A 25353-nucleotide genomic window follows, 5' to 3' on the forward strand; every position below is an offset into this window, starting at 1 on the left:
TTCTCCATCCAAACTGCCTCCAAAACTGAGTGGATGGGCTTTTCCACCTATTAGTGAATTTTCCTCATGTTTCCAGTCATAAGAGGAAATTCACCTCCTTTTCCAATTTTTCCAGATCAAAGCCCCTTAGTCTTTACTGAAGGACTAGCAATCTGTTTTGTTGGGAATAAAGCTTGAATAAGAAATAATTCAAAGTAGAGCACTGTATCAATGCACTGCTTATCAGTGTTCCTTATTTTGTTTTTCTCTGACTGCATCAAACCAAATTTTAAGTGGGGTCTCCATCCGTGGATTCGTTTGGCCAAGGCGCTGTTGCTTATTATAGCTTGTAGTGAAATATCACATGACATTTGGCCCTCTATCTTTCCACTGTGCTGGACGGGTTGGGTAAGATATTAAAACATTTATATTTGGCAGAGAATGAACGCAGTGCTCTTTAAAGAGCCAGTTGTAAAGTCTTACAATGTAATATGTTTATTTTGACAGCTTCTGCTCTTTGTGCAATATACATGTGAGGCTGAATAAGGGCAGAATGCTGACTCACAGGTGGAATGAATGAAAGGCTCACCTTTAATGACAGTCCAAAAAACATCAGGGAAAACATGGCAGCACAGCAGCGCGTCACAGCAGAGTACTGAGACAAACTGAGACTTCAAATACAGCCAAAAACATGAAACACGAGGCCAAAGGACCGTGACACATTCCTAAACAAGGATTCAATCTTTGAAATTAAAGGTTCAGAATTCATTGATACAGTATTATTGAGATTTGGGGGCACTCACCTCAAAATACTTCACTGAATCTGGTTTTATTTTCAATTTGGACTCTAACAAAATGGTAATTAACATATGTGCATAATTAACTTAAAAACCAGAAACTTTTTCACATATAAAACTGTAAAAATTAGCTCTGGGAAAAACATATTTTGGTACCTGGAATATATCAGTATAACAACCGCGTGGGTGCCCCTGTCAAGAGTGCAAGAGCAGAAACGTGGATGACAAACCACTGCAGCAGAAATGACAATAAAGGTTGTTTTTCTCACGGTTACGGCACACTGCTCAGTGTAGGATATATATGCGCCCTTCTTCCCTTGTCGAGTCTAATCAGGAGATAAATAAAAAATGTCCACGACTAAATCTTTCATTATATTTGGACAGCAGTCTTATGTTGTTTTTGTTTCAGGCCTCTGATGTGTCCAGGAGTCGAGGGGCGTCTCTGATGGCCAGGCCAGGAAACAGCTTGGTAGCTGCTATACGAAGTCAGCATTATGCTGACTCACAGCAGCTGAGCGCTCCATGTAAGCCCATCACCGGCACATTGTTTGTATTTTTTACTGATGAGTCGTTCTTTTACCGTGTTTATGTCTGACTGCTTCTCTCACCAGCTTACAATGACAAGATAGTGGCATTTCTTCGACAGCCAAACATATTTGACTTGTTACAGGAGCGACAGCCCAGCCTGACTAGGAACCATGCACTGAGGTACGCTTTCTCACGTAAAATATCCGCCTGATGCCAGCGTCATTAACAATCATGTTAGGGTTTGTTTTATACGATTAAGAGACAAGTAGAGGCAACGATAACTTTGAACCGGACAAAGCTTAAAATGAGTAGATAATCAGCACAGTGTATTGGTCTCTCTGTCTTGGTGTTTTTTAACAATGCTTCATAAGTCCCTCTGCCTGACTCATGACTGCTGCTGAGATGTTGGAGGTGGTGGCATCACGCTGTCTCTCAGCAGCAGGAGCAGACAGACTGGTCGTACCTGAGGGAGGGATGAGATATCTTTAAAGAGACAAATTACAAACCAATTCGTTTCCCTCTCGATTGTTCAGGGAGAAGATCCACTACGTCAGGACTGAAGGAAATCAGGGAGTGGAGAAGCTGTCATGTGATGCTGACCTGGTCATCCTGTTAAGGTGAAGAACTTGGATTCAGGTGGATTCAGCTTCAAACCCAGTGTCTACTTTCACGCCACTAATCAAAGTTTTGCTTCTCTGCTCTGTTTCTTGCAGTTTATTTGAAGAGGAAATCATGTCATGTGTTCCACCTCACCCCATCCATCACAACCTCAGCTTCTCTCCTCGCTGTTCCCCCGCCTCGTCGCCACAGAACTCTCCCGGTAGGACTTGTTACCATTCCTTTAACGATGCTGCATCCTTTATAATGACTTCCTCTTTCAAATTCTCACTAATTAATTCCTAGCCGCAACTTTTATAGTGGCTCTGTGTCACAATTATGCTAGCATGTGCTATTGTCGTTGTTTTGTTTAGTTTTAATATATTCTTTTGACATTTATTTCATTTCAAATTTATAACCCCCAAAGAAGTGAGAAAAAGAAGTACAAGTGATGGGCTTTTACTTACACGGAAGGTGGAATTGGAAAGAGGGTGGAGGGTGCAAGAAAAGGAAACAAGAATTAAGAGAGCTGTTCTTTCCCTCTGTGCTAACTAGAGAGGGATCAAGCTGATCAGCCGTACCAAGAAGCTGTGGGAAAGAGTTGGTGAAGCTAAGTTAAGAAGAGGGGTGATGATGAGTGAGCAGCAGTATGGCTTCATGCTGAGAAAGAGCTCCACAGATTTAAAGTTTGCTTTGACAGTGTTGATGATGAAGTATAGTTACGGATGTCAAGAGAGCGCCTTAGGGCCTTAGAACACAGATAAGATTCATGAATGTGGTTAGTGTAACAGAGAAGGGTGCTGGGGATAGGGTGAGACGGCGCCCCCTAAAGGAAGCAGCTGAAAGAAAAAGAAGCACTTGACATTATAGTAACTGTGACATATAACATGTAACCATGAAACTACCTATTTATGTCCCTACATTGGTATGATCTGTGATATGCTACTGGTTTAGCATTCCAGCCTAGAAATGGAGGAACAGGATGCATGTGGCATTCACCAATAACAGGTGACCATAATACAGTAGACTGTATATAAAAGATGGACATAACCACTGTGATGTTATTGGTTTTAGACTCATTTGAAGTCTCGACATTAATGTTTGGTTATCAAAACTTTCTCTTTTTCTTTCTTTCACTTTTTTGGGACAAGAAGTAGGAGTGCTACGTTGTTAGCTAATGCTAGCAGACAGGCATGCACGCTAAGTAGTGTTAAGTAAAAATTCTATTTAAAGAATAAAATTTCATTCAACAAAACTGAATTCTTGGACTGTATCACACAGCAGGAGGTGTTTGCTGTCGGGTATTTTCATGGATGTGTGCTTGTGTGTACCTGCTGTTTGAAGCAACCATGTGTGCAAAAAACACAGAAAAGCTGATCACATATGCAGGTGATGAAATCTGAGCCCATCACAGTGCACACAACACACTCGCACACAGTGACAACTCATAATAGACACACTGTATGACAGAACCTGCTGTGCTATGCGATGCTGCTCTAATCTTATCTTAATGAGCTCCAGCAGACTTCTAACAGGCCTCAACAGTGTTTTTGTGAGTGTGATTTGGGGTGTGCGTGTTCTTGATGGGAGACTCTATAAAAGGAAACTAGGTCACAGCAGGGAAGCCTGGTCTGTAAATGTGTTTCATTCATTAGTTGTGCTGTTGTCTTTGTTGAAACGATGAGCACTGAACCGTTTCATATCACTCATTCACCGTTAGAACTATCCGTCGCTGCCTACTCTTACTTCTTACTGACCCTTGAAGCATGTTTGATCCTTTAATGCTGGAAAGGATTTTTTTGCTATAATTTGATAACTTTAGCACCAAGATTGGAGTAGGAGGGAAATGAATGAAGGCAAAAGCCTCGACTGTCACAGATGAGAGCAACTAATGTGCAGGCAGGAGCCAGCAGATGGGTAGAAAAACAAGGAACTATAATTAGCCTCACAGTTAATTAAACACCACGTCACACTGTGACAGGAAGAGCCAATGAACTTACTTACACTAAATCATTTTTAAAAAATGTGAGTCAGCAGAAGGAAAGACTAAATAATAAAGAACAAAGAGAACAGGTAAATTCAATCAGACACTAATGCAGGCATGAAAAGAACAAAGGGAGGTGAGCACAGAAACGATCCTTCAGGACAAGACAGGAAGTAAAACGAGAGCCGATTAGCAATAAACTCACACAGGCAAAGAGAAGAAGAGTGAAAAATCTGGGAAACACTATCACCATAAATGCCAGGTGTTAGCCAGTGGCCACCAGGAGAGTAAAACCCAAACCTCAGCAAGAAAAACGTGTGCTTAATTTTTCTGTGTTACAAGTAAGAATAAGCAGATGTTATCACACAGTGTGTACAAGATGAGGAACAAGTGTGGGTTGTTTTTTTGCAGCTGGATGATATCTAATAGAGCTGACTGTTTACCGTGCTGCAGTTATTACTGTAAAGGGGATTCTAGTGATTAACAGCTTGATAAGACTAGTGACTGCTGTTTCTTAGCAGTGAGATATGAAATAAAGTCAATAGGCCCGTGACAGCCTGGCCACCTGCCTAGGCTGTACCCTGCCTCCCACTTTGAACAAAGTTGGTAGAACAACTTCCCAACTTGTGCAAGAAGCACATATTTTCAGTGTGACACATGCAGAAGAACTGGGTGGCAGAACGGTGGTGGCTGTAGCTCAGGAGGAAGAGCTGGTACTCTACTAATTGGATGGCTGATGGTTTAGATTTCGGACTGCTCCAGTCTGTATGCCAGATATCCTCGGGCAAGATATTAACCCCAAGTTGCTGTCCATCTGGGAGACCTACATGTGAGTGAGTGTTACATAGAAAACACTTACATAGAAAAAATGTTTGTATGCAGAAACCAGTTCATTTCATTCAAGTCATTTTTATTTGGCATTCCTTTGAAAAAGGTTTTGCCTCAGAGGGTTTCATAATCTGTTGTTAGACTGTTTGGTGGACTACATGGTGATTCCCTTCACATAACTGGCTGAGTGTAACTGTAACTGCAGTTTTACTGACTGGCAGAGTAATGCAACTTGTGTTCTGTGTGCAGGCTTGCAGAGGGCCAGGGCTCCAGCTCCTTACCGCAGAGACTTTGAAGCCAAACTGCGAAACTTCTACAGGAAATTAGAAGCTAAAGGATACGCCCAGGGGCCAGGAAAGATCAAGTGAGAGTTTTTCCTTCCCACTGTTGCCAAGTGCTTGCTCATAGGGGGTCCTTTGATTGTTGGGGTTTTCTGTCTATTATTGGGGTTCTTTACCTCGAGGTTTGAGACCCTTGAGGTAACTTTTGGCATTATATGAATAAAACTGAATCGAAGTAAGACCCAAATGGCGCAACTCATTTTATCATGGCAGAGTTTGATGCCCATTAGACATAATATGTATTTATTTACATTGCACATGTATCAGCATAGGTCCTGATGCAACTTTAAAATATGTCCAAAGACATATTTGTTCACTGTGTCTACTCCATGGAGACATGGTCGTAGCTATAAAGGAGAGTGGTGAAGTCCTCTTTTTTTAAATGTGTTGTTCAGTAATCAAACAGAGCGCCCCTTTAGAAATGATACTTATGTTGTATGAATGTGTCAGCATTGCTTAAACAGTGGTGAGGTTTTTTGGGGTATATCGGTGCGTTTCAGCTGTCCTGCTTGTTGTAGGTTGCTCATCAGGAGAGAACATCTACTGGAAGGAACCTTCAACCAAGTGATGGCATATTCACGCAAAGAGCTGCAGAGGAATAAACTCTATGTCACGTTCCTTGGGGAGGAGGGGTAAGACAAATAAACACGAACAGGTGACCGTGGACGTACCACTGCAGTGCCTACAATACTGCTGTCACACACTGTAGAAGCCTCAAACTGTGTGAGGAAGAAGCTGAGTGGTATAAACACTAACTGAACACTGGACATGTGCTCATCCATGCCAACTACACACATACAACTACAATGCATCACTAGATGAATCCACTGAAAACTAGAATGCGTAATGCGGCCATACTGTATGTGCTGTCATCTAGAAACATGACCACAAAGTGTACCAAGGACGTGCTCCACAAGCTCACACCGTGACTGCACGCACCGCAGTTAGAATCTTCCTCAGCGCAGAAAATGAGTTTTCATGCATGAAGGTAGAGGCCCCGTGTGATGGCGGTATTAAGAGCCAGCGGTACACGCTCAGTGACCTCTCAGTTTCTGGCAGCTTAGCTCTGGCAGCACTGGCGTCTTCAGAAATGCTTACATTCACTCCTGTACTCAGGTGCAGCACAAATCCGATCAATAGTCGTATTTAGTTCACAGTCGACTACTTAAACACCGTTTAGTAGTCCAGAATTAGCCTGTATTGTCAGTTGAAGTTGCATCTTCTCTCTTCAGGTTAGATTACAGCGGTCCTTCCAGAGAGTTCTTCTTCCTCTTGTCTCAGGAGCTATTCAATCCATACTACGGCCTGTTTGAATACTCAGCCAATGACACCTACACCGTGCAGATCAGCCCCATGTCAGCGTTTGTTGAGAACCATCTGGAATGGTAAGCTGTGTGATGCATACTCACGTCCTTCTCTCACCCCAACCGGTCGCAGCAGATGGCCCCGCCCCTCCCTCAGCCTGGTTCGGTCGGCGGTTTCTTCCGGTTAAAAGGGAGTTTTTCCTTCCCACTGTCACCAAAGTGCTTGCTCATAGGCGGTCATATGATTGGTGGGTTTTTCTCTGTATGTATTATTGTAGGGTCTACCTTATAATATGAAGCACATTGAGGGAACTGTTGTTGTGATTTGGCGCTGTATAAAAAAAAATGAATTGAATTGAAAATAATAAAAAGCCTCTTTTATAAATATATTCAGACCACAGATGAGTGTTTTGACTGGGAACACACAATGAATGCCATAACCTTTCAGTTCCTTACACATTTTACAATGTGAACAAACTGACATAAGACAGGTTCTTAAAGCATGCTTCAGAAACAGTCGTCTGTCCACAGCAGAAGCGTTTAAAAGTGCCGTGGCAAGTGGGCTGTCCTGTCATAATGAAGACAATAAGAAAGTCTCAGTCCAAGACATGACTGCCCTCGGCTCACTGCTATATGTTACCTAAGGACGCCATTTTTCAGTATTTCCCTCACATGTGATGCAGGATTTCTCCTAACATAAACTTTAGGAGCAGCATTCGTTCTTTTGTGTTCCTGTCGTTCCCTGTGGTCGTTCAACAGTGAACGCCTTCCATAGTTGTCTTGTTCAACATGCACTTTTTATGAAAACACAGGCATCATCAGCATCTTTCTATTAGCTGATCCTTGCTCTGAGCGTCGTGCATGATAATCAGGATGCTGAGACAAAATATAAGCATCATGCACACGGAAATAAAAGTAGGAGGAACCATACAAATATATTCAAGGCCTGGTGTTTTGGACATTACTCTAAATCTGGTGAGGGTTGCAGAAACCACTTTGTTCCCAAATAATTAGGTACTGTCCAATTAGCAAAGGTTGTCTTTGTGCCCCTAAAAGACTTGGGTTGCCTTGAAATTGTGATCAGTTAAGTACAACAGTGAAAGAAAGTTGCTGTCAGCCAATTTAAAAACACTAATTAAGCTAACATGTCTCTGCACTGTTGGTGAAAACTCATTAGGTAAAGGGAGAACCTGCGAACTCCACATAGAAAGGTCCCAGGCGACCATGAGATTACAATCTAGACCCTTCTTTCCATAATGTGACAGTACACCACCAAGCCAGTGGGCCACCCGGGCTTGTTTGTGTGATTCTGAAGCAAATGTTGGGTTTGTGTGTCTCCAGGTTCCGTTTCAGTGGTCGCATCCTGGGCCTGGCTCTGATCCATCAGTATCTGCTGGACGCTTTCTTTACTAGACCGTTCTACAAGGCCCTGCTCAGACTGTCAGTACACACACGTACACACCTGCAGCATTGTTCATGTGTTTTCACGGGTTTATGTTCAGTTGAAACAGTTACAGCTAAAGTGTGTTAGTGATGAACATTTGAGGAACAAGTGAAGCGTGGCAGTTGTGTGTCAGTCTTTGACTTTTGCGTCTGTCTCAGGGCGACGGACCTGTCTGATCTGGAGTATCTGGATGAGGAGTTTCATCAGTCTCTACAGTGGATGAAAGACAACGACATCACCGACATCCTCGACCTAACCTTCACTGTCAACGAGGAGGTGTTTGGCCAGGTCAGTGTGTGTGTGTGTGTGTGTGTGTGTGTGTGTGTGTGTCCATCTGAGTGTGTCACTGACCCACCACCAGTCGCGGCAGATGGATGAACACTTTTTAATCAGAGCATCAAAAGCCAATTAAAATGTGATTTGTTTTACATTTTGTTGCGGAGTAAAGTTTAACACCTGCTCATTTCCTCTTTGTTTTTCACCCGTCGAGGCTATAATGTCACTGACATTCCACACTGCTGTTATTTACTTCTTTACTCTTCTAACTGTGATGCCAGGTAACGGAGCGTGAGCTAAAGTCCGGTGGCGCCAACCTCCAAGTCACTGAGAAGAACAAGAAGGATTATATAGAGCGAATGGCCAAGTGGAGGGTGGAGAGAGGAGTGGTGCAACAGACGGAGGCGCTGGTCCGAGGCTTCTACGAGGTAAACAACACAAGGTTTTCAACAACTCGTCAGTGCTTGCTTACACTGTTCACTTCCAGTGCCTGCAACCTCCAAAGCATCATAATACACACATGGAAATAAATGTTAGCACAAAGAACTGAACCTTTTGTTCCTTCCTTTCCAGGTGGTGGACTCCAGGCTTGTGTCGGTATTCGATGCACGGGAGCTGGAGCTGGTCATTGCTGGGACGGTGGAGATTGACCTCGGTGACTGGAGAAACAACACCGAGTATAGAGGAGGTGTGTTAGACAAAGAAAATAGAAAGAAATATTGACTCCTTGATATTTGCACATTTGCAGCTCATTATTTTTGTTCTTTAGCACTACTACCTTTATGCTGGGGCTCTTCCCAAAATAATCCCTTTTAAGGATTATTATGAGTTTGTCTTCTGTCTGAATCAAGATGGCTTAGCTCCAGTCTTCACGTTACATTGGCTCACGTTAAGCCAACTTTCTGCAGAATGGCTGCCCCTCGTAAACAAAATACAGCAGGTGTGTGGGATTTCTGTGCTTACACAGTGAGCACAGAAATGAGTATATTAGCTGTACAACAGTAGAAAATCCTGTGTGAAACCAAGTTTTAGAGCAGTTTGGACTAAGTCAAATATGGGTTGCCACTATTTTAACTGCAAATGAATAACAGAAAATGGCACAGTAAAATGCATTGCTTGTTTTGTGTTGGTCAATGTGTGTAACCTTAGTTAAATGTGATGTCACACATGCTAGGTTACCATGACGGCCACATAGTGATGCGCTGGTTTTGGGCTGCAGTGGAGCGCTTCAACAATGAGCAACGCCTCCGTCTGCTGCAGTTTGTCACGGGGACATCCAGCGTTCCCTACGAAGGCTTTGCCGCCTTGCGAGGTTCGAATGGCCTCCGGCGCTTCTGCATTGAGAAGTGGGGCAAAGTGACATCGCTACCCAGGTATCTCGTCCTCTTCTGCACTCCTACCTGTTCTTTACAATCAGTAAGGAACATGGTTCAAGTAGAGTGAGCTCATCCTGGCCACCAGGAACAACACAGCACAGTTTTCTACATAGCCTGCATGTGTGTATTTTTAAAACAAGCAATCAGGAGGATGGCACTTCAGCACCAAAATGTAGATTTATGAGCTGGTAAAAATAGTTCCCAAATGATGGAACTAAAAACCTATTTAGCTAAAATCTGAACCTTTATGACAATCCACCTGGCTGTACCTGTTCTACCATGAACAGAATCAGCGACAAAGGGGAATCCTGGAGAGTCCAACACCCACCAGAAATCCACAAGTCCAAAAAATACACGTAGACAGATTGTACAAACCCCCACATACTCTCGAATGTCCTCAAGAGGATTAAGAACTGATCTGTTGTTCCACGACCAGGATAAGGAACTGCGTTGTTCCTCTTGAATCTGAGGTTCAACTAACAGATAGACACATTTCTCCAGTACGCTGTCATAGGACCAGTTCATTTACAACATGCGGTATTTCTGACTTCTTTCTTGAGAAGTCTTCTCTGATTCGTCAGTGATGCTTTTTTGGTAATTTTCCTTTGAGGTCTTTTTAAACTGCTTTCAGCTCCATTTCCCATTCTTTTGGAAAGCTTATTCTAATGCATTGTTTTAATTCGGGAGTTGTGCTGGTTGTTGTTTGGATATAGTTGGATAGTAATGAATATTTCTGACACACAGTGTCAGCACACAAGTGAATATACCCTGTAAACGCCTCTACCATGTCATCATCTTGTTGAAAGACATCCCAGTCTGTAGATGGAAAACAGTCATTTAACTCCTCCATGTAATTATCTTGCCAGAGCCTGACCATCTCTGAGGTTTACTACATTTCAATGCAGATATGTGAGTGGGGGATGAAGTAGATGGTGTGAATTACAAAGAGCTGGTTACATCTCAACATAGTGTGCATCTTTTATATTACCGTAACATTTGTCCAGTGTCTTGTGTTTTCATTATTAACGTATTGCTGAAATCCAACACATGTAAACAACATGTTTGTAATTGATGTCAGTATCTGTAAATACCGATTGCCTTACATGATTTTGGGTGTAATAAAGTCACCTGAGGTCATGAAGGTTGTTCCCTTGACATCAAAGCTGCAGTAAAACTGTCTGCCATCTCAAAGTACCTGGACTTTGATTGACTGCAGCTGTGTATTATTTTGTTGAGGCACTGTATACAGGATATACAGTTCAAATGTGTTGACATTGATCAGCAGAGAGGCTGTTTGGCTCTCCCACCTCTGCAGTGCAGCTAGATGAGAAATTGTTCTCCGACCTTGGAGTCAGATGTTAATTTGATAAACAAGCAGTGCTCAGCAGAAAGTATGCAAGAGTCAGGTTTTACTGCAAAGGAGGGAAAAGGTGCCAGTGTTTGATGCTTGCCTGGAGCACTCACATCGTTCTGTTGTTCAGCTAATAATAGGAAGTGTGGACATGGTGTGTATGGGACTGTGTCCAGCCTTTTTCAGACGTGGGATACTTCAAATTGACAGCCTCCTAAGTTTTTCAAAATCACTTCCGACGTAGGTCACCGTGGTAGTATTTGCACTGAAAGGACACAGGAACTTTCTTTCAAGGAACTAAAAGATTCCTCTGCACCATTAGTTGTCTGTCTTTCCACTACATCTAAATAGCTTTAACTATTAGGCAGTCAATCTTGTCATGTAAAAGTGTTTTTACGTGTTATTTTTGATGCAGCTACACTAGCTACACATCTCACTGCTCCAGACCAGTTAATATATCAGTCAACAGTCACTGGCTTATTGAATGTTACATTAATCTGGGCATTACAACTTTGAGCAATCCAGTAGGTGGCAGTAATGCAGAAGATGTTCTTCAGAACAGTCCTGTTTTTAAATCAGCTGTGTAACTCCAAAAGACTCATTTTGTATGTGGCTATCAATGTTCATGGTACTGCCTGCACTGCGCTGATAATTCAGTTCAGTTCTACTGAATTTATATGACGTCAAAACACAAGACGTGCTGCCTCAAGGCACTTTATATTGTAAAGTAAAGACCTTACGATAACAGAGAGAAAACTCCAACAATCAAACCTGTGGGCAAGAACTCAGCAACACAGAAAGAGAAAGAAACTTCCAGCAGAACCAGGCTCAGGGAGAGACATACATGTGTTGCAACAGGTGGAAATGAGGGGAGGTGGACAGGATAAGACAGAATAATAATGTGTTATCTGTAAATGGTACATAAGCATTTCTAGGGCTGATCTTTTTGGACGGCCTCATCCGTCTTTTATAGAAAACTGATCAGACACGAAGCTGACACATTCAGATTTCAGATTCAGACGTTTAAGTATTTTAACATTGACTGTTTGTTCTGTAATTTACATGGTCACCCCCAGCTAGCCAGAGATTTTTACCTTGCAGATAGCACCACATCTCTGTGGGACGTGTCAGCCATTTCAGATGAATCTGACATAATATTAATGGATTGTGTTTATATAGCACTTTTCAAGACCCTCAAAGCGCTTTACAATACCACTATTCATTCACTCTCACATTCACACACTGGTGGAGGCAGCTACAGTTGTAGACTGACAGAATGGAGGCTGCCATATCGCACCATCAGCCCCTCTGGCCATCACCAGTAGGCAGTAGGTGAAGTGTCTTGCCCAAGGACACAACGACCAAGACAGACAGAGCTGGGGATCAAACCGGCAACCTTCCGGTTACAAGATGAGCTTCCCAACCCCCTGAACCACGGTCGCCCTAATGACATGTAACCTCTTGACTGTAGTAACCACATTCTGCATGGGTTTATGGATTTTAGCCTGCAAGGAAAACGGGCTGCTGCTGCTAGCATCGCTAGCAAAGCTAGTCTGCTAGCTAACACCTGTATGTGTGTGCAGTGTTATGCACAATGCAAACTGCCACACCAACATTTAATCTGAACTGTTTCAAATAACTCCTTTATTCACACATAGTATTTGTACATCATCTTGTCTATTAAAGTGGGTTTAATTGAGAGACTGTTGGGACCAGCCCAGCTGAAAAGGAGGCTAATGAGCATGCTCGTCTGCTTGTCTACCTCTTGTATATTCTGGCTCTCAGCTCTATTAATGGAATGTACTTGTTAAAGTGGATAAAAGACAAGCTCCATTTTGTTTAAAATGTCTGTCTCTTTCTCTCTCTCATTTCTCAGAGCTCACACCTGCTTTAACCGCCTCGACCTGCCTCCCTACCCTTCGTACACCATGCTGTATGAGAAACTGCTCATTGCTGTGGAAGAAACCAGCACATTTGGTCTGGAGTGAGACAGACAAATCAAACACTGCACGCCTCTATGTCCAACACTGGCTGGGCCAAAATGTGAAAGGAGCGCAGCCTAACCTGTCTTAAAGATCCCGGAATTGTACTGGAAATGTTTCTGATCATGTTGGATACACAGTATGTTTGTCACTGTTACGGTTCTGTGCGTCAGAGTCTGTCACTCATGAGGATCTTTACGATTGCACGCAACACTCACGGCGTCACAGCACTTATTTTTCTATAAATCATTAGAAAATAAGAAACAATTACAAAGACTTTTTTATAATTAATATTGATCAGTCTGTGTGTACCTGAAGAATGAGTCTGTCAAATCGAATCAAAAACTTTTGTTGCATGTACCACAATTCATCCGACAATGAAAATGCTTTGGCTAATAAAAGCAAAAGCAAAGTGTTTATACTCAGTACAGCAACAGGTGAAAAGTAATGTACAGAAATAAGAACAATATGAGCAACACAGTAACACTGAAAACAGTAATTTTCCATATGACAATAACAACAGCAATGTGCTTGGAGACATGCTGGAAGTTATCTTTAATAGACAGAAAATATTTAAATAATAATTTAATAACCATCACAACCTACTGTAGAAAGAAAATCGGAAAGAGAAATGAAAGAAATGGGTTAAAACCGTTAATAGAATTAAATACTATTAGTTACTCTAAAAAATGTTACAGTCATTGCAAACTTTGATCCAGAAATCTTCTTTTTATCAAAAGATGTATGCAAAGATTGTTACACAAATCCTCAGGTGGTTTCCTGCTGTGGACATGTAGAATGTCTAATGCAAGTTTAAATTCAAGAGAAAAACACCTCAATCAGTTTAATGCAAAGTTTAGTAGCCCTGAAGCCAAAGGAACAATTGTCTGGGTTTTTTGTTGTTGTTTTTTTTAGTGGAGATACTACAAATACCAATATGTATCTGTCTGGACTGCAGCAGCCCAAAAGGAACTTGCCTGAGGACTTAACAGAACTGCAGCACAATGGGAAATAAGAGGTTAAGGCAAATATATGACGAGCTGCAGACAATTAAGAGAGAAAGACTGATTATCACTCAAAAAACTCCCAACAGGTAAAGAAAACTGCACTGAAGACAAGGTGAATAACACATGCTCAGAAACTCAGAAACTACTGAACATCTGGAAATGAAATGAATGTCAATAATGGGCAAGCCACAAAGCAGTGAAGTTTCTGTTTCAAGCAATGTGAAGAGTAGTCTGGTACACTGGAAATCAAGAAATATACATTCACAGCATCCAGGCTGTACTCGCATAAAAAGACAGGCCCTCCCTGCAATTAAAGACTCCGCAGTACTAACATGCTTCTGATACTCATCCTGGAAGTCCTGCATCTGCGCCCACAGCTTCCGGTACTGTGCCTCCCTTTAAAGTGATGACAACAACTGGACACAGACACTCCACAGACACTCTATGTTGCATAGAGCTCAGTGATGAGGCAATGATGTCAAGTATTGCGAATGCAAAAGCAGCCATCAATTCCAGCACAAGGGCTTCTGGGATTCCTTTTGTGGAGACTAAGGGCGATTACGTCAAACCAAGCTACGTGAGCTCCGTGATTCGTGACTCTTCACGACAGAATTTATACTTGGACGCTCTCCAGATGGCTAAGGAGGACTAAAGTGGGATTCTGCTTTCAGCCTGTGGTCTGGCTGTTTGAATGGGAGCTTCTCACACTCTTGTTCGAGTCTTCCACAAATGAAGTTGTCATCTCTGACCATGCACCATTGGTGCCGCTCTTTGTATGGAGCCGGTACTCCAGTATTTAACTCTTTGCTGTCTCAAACACAGTGACCAGTGCAAGAGCAGCGTGTGGAATCTCCAGTGGCCTCAGACCAATGTAACAGATCCCTGAACTGATGTGGCCCTACTGGTAGAAATGTGTGATGTGTAAAGGGACAAACAGGTGTAACATATGCAATAGTTGAGACCTTTACTCCAATCTGTTCCACAGTCTGCCATATTCTTTTAGACACTGACTGACTGCAGTGCACCCTTGACATCTCCAGCCCCTTGCCTGCATCTCTAGCTGAGTGATGAAGCTGTGCCTCAGTTACTTTCTGCCTCATACATGCCCTGTGGGGGTAGTACTGACAAAAGGAAAGTCATTTGCCTTGGGTTTTTTTTAAGTCAGGTTAATTGGTAATAGTCACTGATTACTGTATTTACAATGGATGTAGCTTTGTGGGCAGATAACTAGCCTGATATAAGCAATGCCAAATATAAACAGAACCAGGAGGCATCAAAGCTGGCTGGAAATCTGACACATTTTCGCCGGATTTGACAGATACACTTGTAGCTACTCTTCCCAAGCTGTAGGCTTTTGTCAACCTAACTGTTGAATGAGTTGTAAGGCTAACAGAGAACTAATGGCTTACACATCAAAGTGTGTTTTACCATTTCAAGTACAGCTACAATGTTCATAAAACTTGAGAAAAGTTGGCAAAAATGCTTTCTTGTGGAGTTGCGTATGTTTGTCGCAGGCTAGACACAAATCTCCAACCTTGCTGTCAGTGGTCAAAGCACCAGGTTTCTGAATGTTTCTGAAACCCATGACTGACATCACGACGTGCACAATATTGTAGTCCATTTACATCTCCCGGAAATTTTTTTTGTAAACTTTATTAATTCCCAGTTAAAGCCGACGACTCCAGTGGTGGAACAGTTCAGTTAACGAATGAACTGGAAACACTTCTGAATCATGGAGTGTAGTTTTTGTTTGATCCACTTCTGATTAAAGAATGTTTGTCACTGATTTTTATTATTGCTCCCCTCTAAAGACAATTCAAGGTTTGAACCAAACTGTGCTTTTAGAGAATTGTTACATACCTAACAAATGCTAGGTGTTTGCAGGGAAGACAACTGTGTGCAATGAGAAAGATGAGATCTCTTGTTCTGCTTCTAAGTGTTGGGATTAATTGTTCAGGTTTTTGTGAATCTATAGTTCATACTGAAGCCAGTTGCACCAGCTGTTCATGAATTCAAACTTAGCCCTGTGTTTGCTAAGTGGCACTTTATGCAAGATGAAACTACAACTGGTTGCAGCACAATGACAGTTTCTGCACAGAGATTAGTTGTTACTAAATATTTATACCCACTAACCACCATGTGTAACTGGCATACAGCTAAGTGAACAAAGCAACAAAACCAACAGCTTAAAAAGAAAAAGCTAACATGAAAGTCTTTAAATTCACTTCCTACTACCTGGCAGGCATTTTGGGAATTCTCCTGGGAGTTATTTGGAATCATCCAAGGCCGTTTAAAATAATTGGGTAAAGAGCTGTGAATGCAAAAAAAGTTTAAAAGGTCTGACAACTTTGCCCCAAAATAAGGTTTAAAAGCCATTATTTTTATTTTAAGCATAGAAGGTACACAACAGTTTTCAAAGCACAAACATAATACTAATACTTGGCAGATTTAGGGGTGGCTGTGGAGTGAGAACGTGTTGCTGTGGCTCAAGAAGTAGAGCGGGTCATCTAGCAGTTAGACGTTCGATCCCGTGCTCCTCCGGTCTGCATGTGGGAGTATCCTCGGACAAGATACTGAACCCCAATTTGTCCCTGATGCATCCGTGTGAGCATGTCGATAAATGTTAGCTAAATAGCAACGCCTGTTCCTATGTGAGCAGGTAGGTTTGGCTGTCTTTCTTACCTTAGCAAATCAAATCATACTTTAAAGAGTGCAACTTGTATTTACTCAGGCTGTCTTTGTCTAACATTTGCTTGATGATCTGGAACCTGTCGTGTGACAAATATGCAAAAATAAATAAATGAGAAGGCAGCACATACTTAAATTGCATGGATACAGAGAAAATGGAGCAACAGAGTGTTTAGGAATACAGTCCCTATTAGTCCACCTGAGCGCCCTATATGAATTCCCCAAAGAACTGGACAAACTCAAGTAATTTCCAGCATAAGGATTGTTTTTAACTCATGAACACAGGCATCCAATATTGATTTTGACCCTTGCAAACAGAGATTTCTCTAGGTGCTCAGAGTCTTTTGATGATATTGTGTACTCTTGATGAGATATTGAGCGTCTTCATAATGTTACGCTGAGGAACGCTGGTCTTAAACTGTTCCACAGTTTGTAAATGTGCTTTTTTTGCAGATTGGTGAACCTCTGCATATCTTCACTTCTCAGAATATTTATTTAAATTATACACAGTGTCCGTGTAAAGACATTAAGTCGTCACTTACTTGCGGCTTTTGACAATGGTACAGCTACCTCCGTGAGAGTGTTCTTGACTTGACTTGTGTTTTTCTTAACCAAGAAAATATTTCTGTCATTATCCACTGGAATTTTTTGGACAAAAATCTGTCATTCTTCAAAACCAGTTTACCTAACTAAATGAAGAGTTGGTGCAACTCAGTCAGGCCGGTTTCCAAAAAGCTTTAGGTGGATAGCCACCAGAGGGTGGTGGTAAAGTATACATAAAAATATATTCAATCACATTGTTAGTTTAGTCAGATTTGCAGTGTAAGCAGCAGACGTTGGTTTATGTCTAGACTGGGTTTATGGGTACAGAGCATCAAACTTTGACATAGGAAATAAGAATTTCTGTTTAATGTTTGTGTTTAGGGTTAATAAAATGCAATCTGTCGTTACTTAATTGCCTAATCCCCACCATACCCTTACCCAGTGACAATCTTTCCCTAACCTGGCCCTCACTGGTCTGTGTCCTGCTGTGTGCAGATGTAGGTATTTAAAGCAAGATTTTTTTTTTGTCATTGTTGCCACTCTACATTGTCTTACTGTGCTTCTCTATCGTCCACCCAAAGCATGCTGGGATAGAATCCACCTTCTGGTCCAGAGTAGGACTGATGTGTGTGTCAATTGTCCACATCTTATCGTGTGAAAGATTTTCACCACAGCGGAACTTTTCACCTTCATGAACCATCAGCAACTCAAGTAGACGTGTGTGAGATGAGTTGGCTGAAATCACTTTCCAGGTATCACATTTGGGGCTAATTTGGGCTGTCGGGTCACTGACAGCCAATCTAGGGTTAGAGTTAGGGTTGGTTAACATGCGCCCCTTTTTGTACAGTTTGTGCTTGCTTAGAACACCCAGAATGATTGTAATGCCAAAACTATGTGACTTCATTGAAAACGTGTCATCTGCTAGTGTCTGACTTTTTGCCTATTTAGCATGCAGCTCAAACTCAACCCAAGCCTAACCCTAACCCCCAATGTGTCACCAGTGACTTGGTGGAAGAGTTTAAGGCTCAGCTGTGGTGCCAGCAAATGTGGTGTGAATCAGATATGGCCCAGATATCACAGAATGCTGAACTTGTAGCCAAACTCACCCTGGGTCAACACTGTTGTTACTCACAAATCAACTACATGTCAAAGTTTGACACATAGCAAAGATCCCTGACTTCAGCGGCCTGTCAAATTTTAGGCTTCTTTATTCCCAACATGGTGTGATGTTTGAAAAGCTGACTATATCTCCAGAATTTCACTTTTTTTATTTTCATTTAAAATACTGTCATGAATTCGCTTCCGTATAGAGGAGAAAAACTGCAGTGATAGGTTCCACTAAAGAAGAATCCAAAGAACTTTGATTGACACAAATTTGAGATTTTTGGAGATTACCCACACTTCTGTGAGTCAGATCGATAATTACTCCAGTTTTTGTTTGGTGTGGCAACATCTTGTCCACACATCCCAACACACACAAGGACAAGGCTGTGATTTAGTTGCTCTCCTCATCCTTTTTCTACAATCGTTTGTACTCTTATTTATACAGTATTGTATTTATAAGCAAGGGGAAGTCCTGAAACTTTCCTTGAATGTTTTCTTTCTATTTTATTTTGTAATCATGTAATTAGGAGGATCAGTGGAAGATTTTGCCTTTGAATTTGAAGCCTTTGGGTTCTTATTTGTGTCTTTTCTATTCTAAAATAAGCTGGCTGATTTTTTTTGGTTTTCTGCGGGGAAACTGTGATGTTTGTTCCCATTTGGCTCCTCTTTTTCTGTTCACCACTTTTGCTGGTGGCATTATTGAGGTTAATGTCAGCTGTGGCTCACTCTGTTAGAAATGTCAGAGCCACATGAATCCAGGAAGCACTCTATTCTTTGGGCAGTTAATGATTTTTGTATGTGCTTTGGTGAACATGTAAAGAGAGCTTACTGATTTGTTGTTTTTGTTGGGTTGATATGATGAATGCATACATCATAACACTGATATTTATTGTGGGAAAGGAATGATTACAAATGTTCCAGTAACACTTATCTGTAAATGTGCTGATAGAAGCTATACAAGTTTAAACAGAATATTGGAAAAGTAAATGATGATGGGCTGTCTACTGACAGGGAAGGTGGTGGAAAATTGTTGCTGCTGTTTTGTGTGTGTGTGTGTGTGTGTGTGTGTGTGTGTGTGTGCGTGCGTGCGTGCGTGCGTGCGTGCGTGCGTGCGTGCGTGCGTGCGTGTGTGTGTGTGTGTGTGTGTGTGTGTGTGTGTGTTTGAATTAATCAGAAGTAGACAGGAGAAGACCAGGTGGTGACACTAAAACATGGATATTTTCTTTTGTTTCCAGTTTCATGTGTGGTTACTATACATGTATGTACATAATGTTAAAGTTCATATTTGACTGAGAACAGGTTTCTAAATACTCAGGCTGTTCTATTGCCCCACCTTACCATATGGATCTTAATAAAATGGTCACTTTGTTACTGCTGTGTGTATTCATTCTACAGACAAAGGGGTGAAAAATGAAAAGGTTCACTGTCGATCTTTGATAAAAGGTTTTTATTTTTTATAAGCCTTATATTACATATTAAGTAGAGATAGTCCTCAAATTCATGTGTGCCCTGAATACAGGTAAGAAGGTATTGGATATGAGACCTAAAACCCACCAGGAAGTTCCCCACTCAACATAAAAACTGGACTGGTTCTTATAAAGTACTTTTCTACTTGAATACTCAAAAAGCATTTTATACAACATAAACAGTTTTCTATATCTAAGGGCTTTCTGTATAACGTTCACACACATTCACACTCTGATGAGTGTATCATTCAGTATCTTAGCCAAGGACCACCACCAACCATCCACTCTGCTTCCTGAGCCTTCCTCTGTAGATGCTTTGTTTCTCTTTCTAATCTTCTTCGTCTCTTTCTACATGTTTTGTTTCTTTGTGTAATTACTTGCGTGCCTTTATTTCTCTTTTGTTAAGTTAGCTTTTCTGTTGCTTTTGTTCTTTGTAGTTTACATATCATTTGTGTTGCTTTTTAAGAGACTTACAGTTCTATCAATATTTATTATTAAAAGCAATAGAAATGTATACATTGTATGCATTTTTTTATATTAAAAGGGACGTGAAAACTGGTCCCGCTATATATTTCACGTTTAATTTTTAATTCGCCGATCAACACAGAAGTCTCTCCCCCTCTCTCTCTGTAACCCATTCCGATTGGCAGGCACGCCTGTCAATCAACACGTGCTACCATGGTTACAGAAAACGCAGCACCGGTTCAGCTTCTAAGTGAGGAGCAAGTTGAGGGACTGACAGGCAGGACGCTGAGTGTGGAGTGATCAAAATGAGCTCTCCAGCTGTGTTTTTATTACAATGTTAGACTGAGCTAATAATTTGAAGCTTGGCCTAGAAGACGTGACATTATTCTGTCGCCCTAATGTTTTGGGTTTTGTTTGGTTTCTGTTGTCGTTCGGAGAATAGTAAGCGGCGTCATTTAATGTAATTGTGCTGACCGTTGTTTGAAGTGTTTAACGTTAGCCAACTAACCGGTCCAATTAATCGACGCCATGATCCCCGAATGCCCGCTTGCCGGGGACTCGAGAAGCAGAAGCCGCCTTCATCACAACCACGCAGCTGGACCGAGCCAGAGCCGCAGTGTCAGCGGCTTGTTGTCCGAAATCCAAACCGCCATCCACAACGAACCTTTCGCCGACCACTACACTGTTATTCCCGGCAGAGAGCTCGGAAGGTAAGAACATGGCACACTTAAACGTAAATTTAGCTGAGTTTATGTTTAGTTTCGTATGTTTCTTATCTTACTCAGCTTAGACTAGCAGAAATAGTTCTGTTTTTATTTGGCACGACTGCTCGAGCTTTGGGACTGTTCCCATACGAGTGGTGGAAGAGGTCATGTAAAAGCACCAATGTCGTGAAATAGACCTTTACATCTCTGATTTTTGTATTGAAAATGTCACGTAAGTGAAAAAAAATGCAAGTAATCCCACGAGAATGTGCTCAAAGCAGTCTGTCGGGTCTGATCCAGACTTTCTGAACTGGTCTGGTCGCCCAACCAACTCGGGTTGGCCCAAGTCAGAAAATAACACTCACACACCCTGCACTATTACAGTGTATTATACACTGTCAGTGTCTGCCTCACACGTGCTGGTCACCGCCAAGCACTAAACCAGTGTTAACCGAATAAGGAAATCCAGTTCGAGTTGCATTAACTTACTTACTGTTTACGTTTTTAATTACTAGGCTGTGTGAATTCATGTAACTCACAGTTGAGGTAATATATCAGGAGAATTCAGTTGAGAGAGCAGTCTGTGTTAAACATTACATGTTGATAACTCTTGCATTCTCCTAATATCAAAGCTGTATTTGACTGATGTAGTCAGTGAGTACTTCTGTCACGAACTGATCTGCTGATTATAATTATAATCAATGTTGATTTGTTTTCTAAAATAAACATCTGAGCTCAAATGAACATCAAAATTAACTTCCAAATTAGTAAAATAATTAAAAAGAAAAGTAGCTTATTGGAGATGTAAGATCTTTTCTGTGTCTTAATTTTGTAAATTAATTAATTAAAATTGTGACATGAATGTAGTGGAGTCAGAATCAGAATCAGAGAGGGTTTTATTGCCAAATGTTGAGCGGGTTTACAACGTTAGGAAATTGCTGCGGTGCTTCAGTGCAAACATACTGTTATAAATACTGTTATAAATTAAGCTTAGATGGACATGAAAATAAAAATGAGAATAAGAATTAAAAGTGCTAAGTAGATAGATAGATAGATAGATGATTGGAATATTGGGTTAGGGTTATACCGTTACAGTCCCTAGGGATGGGGCCACAATAATAGAAATTAAATCCCTGCAAATAACGGGTAAAGTTCGGGAGCAATGAATACACAGTATACTCAGTTCACCATAAAGCATTGTATCCTTTTGATTATAGTGGACAAATTCATCTCTTATGGATACTGAAATGAAGGAAGGTAAATGCACGTTATTATCATCACTTAAGTATACATGCAACTTTCATATGTTCTCTTACATCCAGTAACACTGAGGTAAGTGGCTTTGCACTCTTTGGTACTTAATTATGCTTAAAGTGGACCTGAAACACTTCATGTGTAAAGACTCATTTACATGATGGAGCCTTGCTCTCAAAAACAGCCATGAATGTAACTCTGTGAAGCTGGATTTAAGAAATAAGTGCTAAAAAATGTGTAGCGCCATCTTCTCTCAGTACAGAACGTGACACCATTGGTTGGTTGTGGTTAATAGCTAAAATAAACTAATGTAAGTCTAGCTAGTAACAGAACCGTCTAAGGAGCTTGGAAAGAAAAGCGTCTGGACCTCTTTAAATTTCCTTAAAGACGTTTCACCTCTCAGTGGAGAAGCTTCTTCAGTTCTAAGAGCAATTGGTGGCGAGTCCCAGATTTTAATCCCTATGGGAGTGTCCCCAAGAGGGTCATGGACCCCCTATTGATCCTCTACCTAATCACACGAGGTAGAGGATCAATAAGGAAACTTAAAGAAGTCCAGACACTTCTCTTTCCAAGCTCCTTGACTGACTGAGAACCTTCACAGGCATAGTAACAGGACCAATAACTCAGGGGAAAACAGGGGGACTTGGAATAAAAATCAGTTTAAGGGGTCACTTTTGTGCTGCCCCTGCCTGCAACAATGAGTTTTTGTGTTAAACCGAGGGTGTACCGTCCACTTTCACTGTCTGTCTCCTGTCTCAGCTGCACTGAAACAGGAAAATCCAGCTGTTAGCTCCAATGTTCAGGTTTGTAAAGCACTGTTTAAATGACAGAGTTTGAGTCATCAGACTAGAGAGAAGCTGGAGTCGCACACTCTGTTTTTCCACGCCAAGCCGGGTGTACCGAGCCCCACAGTCAGCTGCCAAAGCAGATGTTTGAAAAATGCGATCAGCACTGTTTTATGCAATAAAATATTCTCTTTCTCAAACACAACAAAAAAGTTTACAACATCACAGTAAACAATAAAAGATGTTTCTGTTTGAGAAGGTTCTCAGCATGTTTTTCAGAGGATGGAGAATAGTTTGTCCTCTGACCTTCTTACCACCACAGCTTCAAATGTGTCCAGTTTGCAGCCAATCACAGATTCATGTTTGTCGTTTTTTACCATTTGTGCACCTTAAGCAAATATGTAGAACTGATTTCATTTATCAGTACAATATCACTAAAATTAGAAACATCTTGACTTGGAGTGATGCTGAAACTGTAACTCTGCATTTATTACTTTGAGGTTGGACTATTGTGACTCGTTATTATCAGGCCGCTTTAAAAGCTTTCTGAAAAGCCTCGAGTTGCTCAAGAGTGCTGCAGCAAGGAGTGGCGTGTCTAGAAAATTTTTGTTGGGGGGGCCAGGTAGGGGCACAGATTTGGAGAAGGGTGGCAGATAATGTTTAAAAAAAATTCTACCAACCATTAACCATAATTCAATAACCCTATAAACCTAATAACCGAATGCGCTTTTAACTCTTATTAGAATGAGATTTTAACCACTACTGTGCAAAGTTTTTAGATACTGCGTTGATAAAGTACAAGAGATACAATCAGTGCTTTGTCAGTGTTTACTCAGCAGTCAAGGACAGCAATATTTGCATAGTATTTTTACTGACATATGGTGCACATATGTTTTGGGCAAAAACATTTTTTAATATTAAAATACGAACATTTGTAACAAACAATTGACAAATTAGCCAATGCCAATGTAAAATTTTATCTGCCTGTTAAAAAAAGAAGATAATCTTCTCACAAACTGGTGTTTGATTTTGAAACAGGAAAAAAGTGTGGAAACAACTGAAAAGACTAACATTTGAATAAAACCTGAAAGCAAGTAAATACTTGCTATGCTGCCTTATGGTAAACTTTGGTAATATTGATAAAGAACAGCACTGGCTGACGATGAAATACAGTCAGCTGGCATGGTGACACTGCCAGTATTAACCTGCAGGGCTGGACCGGGACAGAAAATCTGGCATTTTGACTAGAGACTGGCCCACCAGGTATTAAAGCCATAAAGCCTTTGAATGAAAACAAATGCTGTTGTGACAGTGATGTACACTGTCTTGTTGGTATATGTATGATTTCTATACATTTTACGTCAGATAAAAACTTTGGTTGTAAGATTTAGATAATTATTTAATAAAAGCTAGATATTTTAAATGAGAATAAGAAAGAACAGTATTTCTTTGTGCCCCCCTTTGTGTAGAAACTCCGTCATGCTAGCTAGTACGCAGTACGAGTTATTCTAACTGACTGTAAAAAGTCAGCACAACGAAAATAAACTCCACCTAAACTTGGTTCATATCTGACCCAGATAGACTGCAGATCATAACTTCTTACCTGAAGTTCAGTTCACCTGACACTCGGACTGGCGGCTGCCTCGGGGCTCTCCTCCTGCCTCCCCTTCCCTCATCCACCTGCTGGCCTCTGTGGAAGCCCCGCCATAGCCACCACCAAACAACTGAGTTATTTTTACACATTGACCTGCATCTGGCCAATCCACCACCTCTCATTGTTCATGCCATTACAAAATAAATAAATAAATAAGTCACCGGGCACATGCCCGGTATGCCCGATGGCCAGTCCTGCTATGTTAACCTGCAACCAAATCTGCAGCTCCATACAGCAATGTTACGACTTAGATTATATCTTATAACTCATAACTCTTATGTTAGCTGCCCTCAGTAGCATACTGTCTGATATATTCGATGGCTGCAATAATTCTTTAACTGTTATTTTTTTCTTTGGTATTCTAATTTCACCGAAGTTTACTAAACTCAACAAACTTAATATTACTTACCGGGACATTTATTCTGTCCTCATTTTCTTTCACCGAAAAATTGTTTCCTGCGGTGCCGTCTTTCGTGCTTGGCTCTCCTACCTTTGCTAACGTGATGCACATAGCGCAGAAGCCGATGCTGCATTCACTTACACTCGGATATCTGAGATTCACCGTGAAAACATAATCGGACATTTGATATTTGATTGAATTTTATTGTTTTACCTTTGGGGTGGCACCTGGGGTGGCCAGTCTGGTTGGGGAGGTGGCCTGTGCCCCCCCAGGCCACCCCGCTGGACACGCCACTGGCAGCAAGAGTCCTGAGAGGGACTGGAAAGAGAGAGCATATTTCTCCCATATTGGCTTCTCTTCATTGGCTTCCTGTCGAATCCAGAATTGAATCAAACTTTTTCTTCTTACATACAAAATCTTGAGTAATCAGGCCCCGCAATATCTTAAAGACCTCATAGTACCTTATCATCTTAACAGAGGACTTTGCTCTCAGACT

At 41.3% G+C, this 25353-nt stretch overlaps 2 protein-coding genes and 1 long non-coding RNA gene across 9 annotated transcripts in view; 2 read left to right on the forward strand and 1 right to left on the reverse strand.

Moving 5' to 3' along the window:
* The window catches only part of hecw1a (HECT, C2 and WW domain containing E3 ubiquitin protein ligase 1a), a 99538-nt gene extending 80044 nt beyond the window's left edge, over positions 1-19494 (forward strand). For all 6 annotated transcript variants that reach the window (XM_082547593.1, XM_082547589.1, XM_082547588.1 and 3 more), the window contains 13 exons: positions 1186-1300; positions 1388-1484; positions 1838-1921; positions 2018-2124; positions 4963-5077; positions 5573-5686; positions 6287-6439; positions 7700-7798; positions 7961-8090; positions 8360-8506; positions 8652-8766; positions 9253-9451; positions 12682-19494. In XM_082547593.1, the coding sequence (XP_082403719.1) occupies positions 1186-1300; positions 1388-1484; positions 1838-1921; positions 2018-2124; positions 4963-5077; positions 5573-5686; positions 6287-6439; positions 7700-7798; positions 7961-8090; positions 8360-8506; positions 8652-8766; positions 9253-9451; positions 12682-12793 (1587 nt within the window). In that variant the 3' untranslated portion in view covers positions 12794-19494. The remainder of the gene's footprint in view (positions 1-1185; positions 1301-1387; positions 1485-1837; positions 1922-2017; positions 2125-4962; positions 5078-5572; positions 5687-6286; positions 6440-7699; positions 7799-7960; positions 8091-8359; positions 8507-8651; positions 8767-9252; positions 9452-12681) is intronic.
* On the reverse strand, positions 9405-24987 carry LOC309714896. 2 transcript variants are annotated; one of them, XR_014279075.1, is made up of 3 exons: positions 24867-24987; positions 24407-24493; positions 9405-9478 (listed from the first exon to the last, which is right to left on the reverse strand). It is a non-coding gene; the product is annotated as an uncharacterized lncRNA (long non-coding RNA). The 2 variants fall into 2 exon arrangements; XR_014279076.1 differs by lacking the exon at positions 9405-9478 and adding an exon at positions 20793-22934.
* stk17a (serine/threonine kinase 17a) overlaps positions 19700-25353 on the forward strand; it is a 39488-nt gene continuing 33834 nt past the window's right edge. The window contains exon 1 of the mRNA XM_082547608.1: positions 19700-20770. Within this exon, the coding sequence (XP_082403734.1) occupies positions 20589-20770 (182 nt within the window). The 5' untranslated portion in view covers positions 19700-20588. The remainder of the gene's footprint in view (positions 20771-25353) is intronic.

This window comes from Aulonocara stuartgranti (genome assembly GCF_965226115.1).
Source record: "Aulonocara stuartgranti genome assembly, chromosome: 9".
Lineage (NCBI taxonomy): Eukaryota > Metazoa > Chordata > Actinopteri > Cichliformes > Cichlidae > Aulonocara > Aulonocara stuartgranti.